This window comes from Brassica napus, chromosome C4 (genome assembly GCF_020379485.1).
Source record: "Brassica napus cultivar Da-Ae chromosome C4, Da-Ae, whole genome shotgun sequence".
In the NCBI taxonomy this organism is placed as follows: domain Eukaryota; kingdom Viridiplantae; phylum Streptophyta; class Magnoliopsida; order Brassicales; family Brassicaceae; genus Brassica; species Brassica napus.
The window spans coordinates 33653450-33661703 of NC_063447.1; the positions used below are offsets into that span (position 1 = coordinate 33653450).

The following is an 8254-nucleotide window of genomic DNA, read 5'->3' on the forward strand; positions in this document are numbered from 1 at the left end:
TGCATTACATATGTCTTTATCAGGTGATGGAGATTTCAATTGGTGACTTTGGAGCATTTAGAGATGGTTTGGAGGCAAAAAGGGGTGATTCTCGAGAAGGAGACGCATTGATCAAGTGTCCCAACGGCATAAGGAAGTCCCAGTGGCCTTTTGGCCCCTCAAGAAGCCGCTGCAAGCGCTGAGAAACGGAGACCAAGTATGGGAGCGGCCTTTCGCAGCGGTGTACCAAAGCCGCTGTAGACGCTCGAGAGATGAAGACTCAAGAAATGGAGACCAAGTGCGGGAGCGGCCTGACGCAGCGGTGTGACGAGACCGCTGGGAAAATACCTCATTCCCTGCCGCGTTCGTACTTGTCGCAGCGGTGTGATGACGAAGCAAGTAAGCCGCTGCGAGTGTCCCAGCGCCTAGGCGGAGCGGTTTCACGTGGCCGCTGCGAGTCAAGAAAGTCAACATTTTCCGGGTTTGACCAGATAATTACCAATTTGTGTTTTGGTTAACCCAGGTTTGTTGGGTTAAACCAGGTTCGACTTTAAGCTACTATAAAGGTCCTTCAGACCTAATTGTAGGATCTTATCTTGTTTTCTATCAAATCACAAAAGAACTTTTAGGTGAAAGATCATATCTTGATCATTTCTCTCTTGTGATTGCTTGATTTTCTTGATCTCTTATCATGTTTAGCACCAAATCATCTTTGATTCTTGGGCTCATCATGGAGAGTAGTGAGTAGTCATCTTTGGATTCATGGGTTAGGGAGATTAAGGGTGATTAAGCTAGATCTAAGGTGTTTAGGTATAGATCAATCTTATTCCTTGCTAGTAGAGGGCTTTTAATGCAATTTTAGAGTTGGCATCTCCAAAGTTGAGCTCTAGGCATTTCATATCCGGAAGGTGTTTGATGAAATGTCTGAACCAACTCTCCTAAGCTTTTAACATCCTTTGCCAAAGGGATTTGTTGTTAAAGGTGTTAAGATGGCTAGTAGACTTGAGATTAATGATTACTTAGGTAACATTCAACCAAAGAAATTTGATGCTTGAGTTATCTAGGTAAATGAGCATTCATCTAGGGATAGAGTTTGCTTAGGATTGTGTCTAGGCTTAAGGAAGATATAGATTGGTTAAAAGTTGACACCTTTAGGTTGAATCTTGATCACCCAAGATCAATTCCCATAGCCCATGAGTTCTCCCTTCTTATAAGAAAGAAAGCTTGTGCCTTTATTGCATTTTAGGAAGTAAGTTAGTTTCAAATCATCTCAAAAACTGGTAGCACTTAGATTAAGCATGGTCTTGCATTTCCTTTGCATCATAATCACCTAGGATTGGTTCGACAATCTTTTATACTACATTGATTTGATCTTAGACCCTTGAAAAGTCTTATATCAAATTGGCGCCGTTGCCAAATTCTATGTTGATTGTGACATTGAGATTTAGTCATTTGCTTGAGACTAATTCAATTTTTATTTAATCGTGTTATTGCTTCTCTTTGTTCTTCTCTCTTTGCATTTCAGGTGTATGAACACAAGGAGCAGAGGTCCAACAAACCTAGTTCCAAGAGTTGAAGACATTAGAGCACTTGAGAGGGAGATAACAAGACAAAGAAGAGAAGTACAGCAACAGGCTCACTTGCAAGGGTTGGGGTTTGATATGGAGAATCTGCCTCAAGATGGTGAAGCCCAAGGAGGCAATGGTCCAAGAGCCGATCATTTTAGACCACAGCGCCAGCCACAACATCCACAGTGCCAAACTCGTGCCATTGGAGCCTATGATCAACCTCACATTCATGGTCATAGGTTGGGAATCAGAGCACCAGCTGTGGAGAACAACAACTTCGAGATCAAGTCAGGGCTGCTCAACACTATAGAGAACAACAAGTATCATGGTCTTGCTGCTGAAGACCCTTTTGATCACTTGTACAAGTTTGATCAGTACTGTGGCTTGTCCAAGACAAATGGTGTTTCTGAAGATGCTTTCAAGCTGAAGCTATTTCCTTTCTCTTTGGGAGACAAGGCACACCAATGGGAGAAGACTCTTCCAAGTGACACTGTCACTACTTGGGAAGATTGCAAGAGAGCTTTCCTAGAAAAGTTTTTCTCTACTTCAAGGACAGCTAAGATCAGGAACGAAATCTCCGGATTTCAACAAAAAGGTCTAGAGAGCTTCAGTGAAGCATGGGAAAGGTTCAAGGGTTATTGGTCTCAGTGCCCTCATCATGGTTTCAGCAAGGAGAGCTTGCTTAGCACCTTCTATAGAGGAGCCTTACCACAGTGCAGAAACAGGCTTGATACTGCCAGCAATGGTTTCTTCTTGGGGAGAACTGAAGAAGAAGCAGAGGAACTGGTGGAGAACATGGCTAAGAGCGACTCAGTCTACAGCGAGGAGCATGATAGGGTCAACAGAAATGATGATCAACAGACAAAGAGAGAGATCAAGTCCCTGCAGGAGAAGATGGACTTGCTTCTTTCTAACCAAGCTAAACAAGAGCAGGTCAACTTTGTGGGTGGTCCTATTCAAGAGATTCCTCCCAAGATTAATGAGGTTGATGGTTTGGAAGGACAAGAAGAGCTGTGCTTCATCAACAACAATGGTTCTTGGTACAGGAAGGAACCTAACTTTCAGTACAACAACTACCAGCAAAAGTCCTACTCAAACAACCAGCAAGGAGGATACCAGCAGAGGCAAAACACTCAGCAAGGGAGCTATCAGCCTAGGCAAAACACCCCTCCTGGTTTCAACAATAACAACAATCAGTCTACTCAAGCTCAAGGAAGTTCTTCACAGGCTCCAGCTTCAGATACAAGTGTGGATGCAATGTTCAAGAAACTTTTGGATTTTCAGGCCAAGAATGAGAAGACAATGGGTTATGAGTTCACGAAAATTCACTCCAAGATTGATGGAAGTTACAATGAGCTCAACAACAAGATCCGCCATTTGGAGAATCAGTTTGCTTCAATGAACTCTCAGCCAAGTCGCCAACAAGGGGCATTACCTGGAAAGCCAGAGCAAAATCCCAAGGAGACAATGAAAGCCATCACCCTTAGGAGTGGAAAACAGCTACCACCAAGAACTCTCATTAGGGATAATGAGAAGCAAGATGGGGAGGTGGTCATCAATGTGGATGATGATGTAGTTATTATGGATGAGAAGACCAATGAAGAGATCTTGGAGAAAATAGTTGAAGCAAAAGGAAAGGGTAAAATTGGAGAAGAAAAGAAGGGGGAGAACAAGAATGAAGTTGCTACTTCATCAAAAGAAGCTCTATTCAATCCTCCTCCCTATGAACCAAAACTTCCTTTTCCCGGTAGATTCAAGAGACAGCTTTTGGAGCAATACAAGGCTTTATTTGAGAAACAAATGAGTGAAGTTCAGATTACTATGCCCATAATTGATGCCTTCATGCTAGTGCCTCAATACAGCAAGTTCCTCAAGGATGCTGTAACTAAGAAGAAGAAGGAGATGGAAGGCATGGTGGTTCTTACTCATGAGTGTAGTGCTATTATCCAAAGGCTAACCATCCCTAAGAAGCTTGAAGATCCAGGAAGCTTTACTTTACCTTGTGCCATTGGGCAATTTACTTTTGAGAGGTGTCTATGCGATTTGGGAGCAAGTGTGAGCCTTATGCCTCTCTCCATTGCAAAAAGGCTTGGCTTTACACAATACAAGAAGTGTAGACTCTCTCTTGTGCTAGCTGATCGCTCAGTGAAGATTCCCATTGGTATCCTAGAAGATCTCCCTGTCATGGTTGGAAATTGTGAGATCCCTACAGATTTTGTGGTGTTAGAGATGGATGAAGAACCAACAGATCTTTTAATATTGGGGAGACCTTTCTTGGCTACAGCAGGAGCAGTTGTGAATGTTAAGGAAGGGAAGATTGATCTTCACATTGGAAAGGAAAACATTCTTCACTTTGACATCAAGGAGGTGATGAAGAAGCCTATTACTCAAAGCCAAGCATTCTACATTGAGGAGATGGAGGTGTTAGCTGATGAACTTCTAGAGGAGTTGGCACTTGAAGACTCTCTACAACATGCCTTAACAATTGAGAGAGAGGTCCAAATGGTTGAGAACAAGGAAAGTGATGCTTATGTGAAGATGCTGGACTCTCACAGAGAGATTAGTGATGAAGAACAGAATGAGGAGCTTTCATATGAGGATCACCATGCTTCCCCAGCTTCTCAACAAGAGAATCTCCAAGAGGATGATTGGAGTGAACTCAAAGCACCAAAAGTGGAGCTTAAACCTCTTCCCCATGGTGTAAGGTATGCTTTCCTTGGCCCTAATGAGACTTACCCTGTCATAGTGAGTAGTGAGCTTAGTGAAGATGAATTGTCTAAACTTTTGAATGAACTTAAAAAGTATAGAAAGGCAATAGGCTACTCACTAGATGATATTAAAGGGCTATCACCTTCTTTATGCATGCATAGGATACATCTAGAGGATGAATCTATGACTTCTATAGAACATCAAAGAAGGTTGAACCCCAACTTGAAGGATGTTGTTAAGAAAGAGATTCTAAAACTCTTAGATGCAGGAGTCATCTATCCTATTTCGGATAGCAAATGGGTGTCTCCTGTGCATGTTGTTCCAAAGAAAGGAGGAATGACTGTGGTTAAAAATGATAAGGATGAACTAATACCAACAAGAACAATAACAGGACATAGGATGTGCATAGATTATCGAAAACTTAACAAAGCATCTAGAAAGGATCATTTTCCATTGCCATTCATTGATCAAATGCTTGAGAGACTTGCAAATCATCCATATTATTGTTTTCTTGATGGGTATTCAGGGTTCTTCCAAATCCCCATACATCCAAATGATCAAGAGAAAACGACTTTCACATGCCCCTATGGTACCTTTGCTTATCGAAGGATGCCATTTGGGCTATGTAATGCTCCAGCCACTTTCCAAAGATGCATGATGTCTATTTTCTCTGATCTTATAGAGGATGTTGTGGAGGTGTTTATGGATGATTTCTCTGTCTACGGATCTTCGTTTTCTGCTTGTTTGTCAAATCTTAGCAGGGTCCTCAAGAGATGTGAAGAGACCAACCTTGTGCTGAACTGGGAGAAGTGTCACTTCATGGTTAAGGAAGGGATTGTGCTTGGACACAAGATTTCAGAGAGGGGGATTGAGGTAGACAAGGCCAAGATTGAAGTGATGGTTGGGTTAGCTGCACCAAAGACGGTTAAAGACATTAGAAGCTTCCTCGGTCATGCTGGATTCTATAGAAGATTCATCCAAGACTTCTCGATGATAGCAAGGCCAATGACTAAGCTTCTATGCAAGGAGGCTGCATTCGTCTTTGATTGGGAATGTCTACAAGCCTTCAAGAAGTTGAAGGAGAAGCTGGTTAGCGCCCCAATTGTGCAGCCACCAGATTGGGATCTCCCCTTTGAGATCATGTGTGATGCTAGTGACTATGCTGTGGGAGCTGTTCTTGGTCAAAAGAAGGACAAGAAGACTCATGTGATCTACTATGCGAGTAAAACTCTTGATGAAGCCCAAATGAAGTATGCCACAACTGAGAAGGAGTTGCTAGCCATTGTCTACGCCTTTGAAAAGTTCAGAAGCTACTTAGTTGGGTCAAAGGTCATAGTCTACACTGATCATGCTGCATTGAGACACCTCATGGCCAAGAAGGATGCTAAGCCAAGGCTGCTGAGGTGGATCTTGCTGCTACAAGAGTTTGACCTTGAGATTAGAGACAAGCCAGGAGTTGAGAATAGTGTAGCAGATCACTTGTCTAGACTGAAGATTGAGAGTGGGATCCCTATTGATGAAGGGCTTCCAGAAGAGCAGATCATGGCAATTGGAGCGGTGGTAGCAGTTTGTGAAACTGGAAAGAAACTTGAAGAAGTGAAGGCAACTGAAGAGAAAGGGCCTTGGTATGCTGATTTGGTGAACTACTTAGCTTGTGGGAGAGAGCCACTTAATCTTGAGGGATATGCCAAGAAGAAGTTCTACAAAGATGTGAAGCGATACTATTGGGATGAACCTTACCTCTACATCCTTTGTAGAGATCAACTCTATAGAAGAGCAGTAGCTGATGAAGAAGTTGAAGGGATCCTCACACACTGTCATGGATCATCCTATGGAGGGCACTTTGCTACTTTCAAGACTGTCTCAAAGGTGTTACAAGCTGGGTTTTGGTGGCCTCATATGTTCAAAGACACTCAAGACTTTGTCTCTAGGTGTGATTCATGCCAAAGGAGAGGAAACATCACCAAAAGAAATGAGATGCCTCAAAACCCAATTCTAGAAGTGGAGGTGTTTGATGTGTGGGGTATTGACTTCATGGGACCATTCCCATCATCTTTTGGCAACAAATACATCCTTGTAGCTGTTGACTACGTCTCCAAGTGGGTAGAAGCTGTGGCAAGTCCCACCAATGATTCTAGGGTGGTGATAAAGATGTTCAAAAGCACCATCTTTCCAAGGTTTGGAGTTCCAAGAGCTGTCATCAGTGATGGGGGTTCTCACTTCATCAACAAGCTGTTTGAAAGTCTTCTCAAGAAGAATGGTGTGAAGCATAAGGTTGCAACACCATACCATCCTCAGACAAGTGGACAAGTTGAGATCTCCAACAGAGAAATCAAGTCTATTTTGGAGAAAACAGTGGGGACTACAAGGAAAGATTGGTCCATCAAGCTAGATGATGCACTATGGGCTTATAGGACTGCTTACAAGACTCCTTTAGGAACCACACCTTTCAACCTTGTGTATGGGAAGGCTTGTCATCTACCGGTTGAACTTGAGTACAAAGCATTGTGGGCTGTTAAGTTGCTGAACTTTGACATCAAGAGTGCAAAGGAGAAGAGACTTCTCCAACTCAATGAACTGGAGGAGATCCGACTTGATGCTTTTGAGAACTCAAGGATTTACAAGGAGAAAACCAAAGCTTTTCATGACAAGAAGATCTTGAAGAGAGAATTCAGTGCTGGAGATCAAGTGCTTCTCTACAACTCTAGACTGAAGTTGTTCCCCGGGAAGCTCAAGTCAAGATGGTCCGGTCCTTTCAAGATCAAGGAAGTTAGGCCATATGGGGCAATTGTGTTATGGAACAAGGATGGTGGAGACTTTACAGTCAATGGACAGAGGGTTAAGCTCTACATGGGAGCCACAACAGAGGATGAGAGAACCTCGGTTCCTCTCTCCGATCCCATTCTCGCCTAGCCAAGAAGAAAGGAAGTCAAGCTAGAGACTTAAAACAAGCTCACTTGGGAGGAAGTCCCATGTCTATCCTTGTACATATTTTTATTTTTTTTTCTATTTCTAGTATGTCTTTGGCTATTTTTCTGTGTCTATCAGACCTTCAGGTCCAAGAGGAAAGATTGTGGCATTAAACGAGGTGTGGTGAGGTTCAAAACGCTCACAGCGGCCAACCACAGCGGTCTACGCATACCGCTGTGACTAAACGAGAAGATGAGAAATATGCTTGAAGTCTCACAGTGGTATCTCGGAGCGGTCTCATCAAACCGCTGTGAAAATACTCTACCCCTGCCCGATTCGTACTTGTCGCAGCGGTCTGGGAGATTTTAAGGCAATAAGCCGCTGTGAGAGGCGCAGCGGTCTTGCGGAGCGGTTTACGGTGACCGCTGCAACACTCAATTGCGCGTACCGGCGTCGATTTCCGGTTCAATTCAACTGAACCGGATCAAAATCACCAAAACCCGACGCGAGACACTCCTTTTTCCTCTCCAAAATCGTATCTCTCTCTCCCCCTTATCAAAAACTCCATACTTTCATTCTCTCAAACATAAGAACTCATAAATCTCTCAATTCTTCACCAAATTCGTTGATTCAAGTTGCTATCTCCGTGATTTCACTTCGACTTTTCATTTCTCTACTCTTGTTTATCTGAAACAAGCTAAGGTATAGAGAAATCGTCATCTTATTTTCGGATTTAAAATTTCCATTTTTTTTAAAGTGGTTGCATGGTTGATTTCTTGTTCAATACTCGTTAATTATGTCCTTTTATGCTTGATTGATGAGTTGGGTAGATGAAAAACGTGTTTAATTGACCTGAATTCGAATTTGAAAAAGTTAGGGTTCATATTGGGGTTTTCGAAATTTGAAATGGAGTGATTGTTTGATGTTAAAATTGAGTTTATTGAGTCATAGAAGATGAGTATGAATGCCATTTGCTGTTTTTGAACTCATTAACTCTTTCCAAGCTTTAATTTGTTTCTTATTGATCATGTCACTTATACAATTTCGAGCTTGTTGATAGCAGGACACGGGGAAAGATCGCGGTCCCG

The 8254-nt window shown here is 42.6% G+C and overlaps 1 protein-coding gene and 1 non-coding gene across 2 annotated transcripts; one reads left to right on the plus strand and one right to left on the minus strand.

Annotated features, from left to right (window-relative positions):
- The first annotated feature begins 1582 nt into the window (after nt 1-1582).
- LOC125585165 lies at nt 1583-7966 on the plus strand. Its single transcript, XM_048753748.1, has one exon. It carries the CDS (start codon nt 1641-1643, stop codon nt 7167-7169), a length of 5529 nt encoding a protein of 1842 aa, XP_048609705.1. The 5' UTR covers nt 1583-1640; the 3' UTR covers nt 7170-7966.
- Nucleotides 2106-2212, minus strand: LOC125586528. The gene has a single exon (XR_007323062.1). It is a non-coding gene; the product is annotated as a small nucleolar RNA R71 (small nucleolar RNA).
- Nucleotides 7967-8254: the final 288 nt, after the last annotated feature.

Bases quoted from the DNA above. Each gene is read 5' to 3' on its own strand.
- LOC125585165 (XM_048753748.1), top strand. From the start codon at position 1,641: ATGGAGAATCTGCCTCAAGATGGTGAAGCCCAAGGAGGCAATGGTCCA.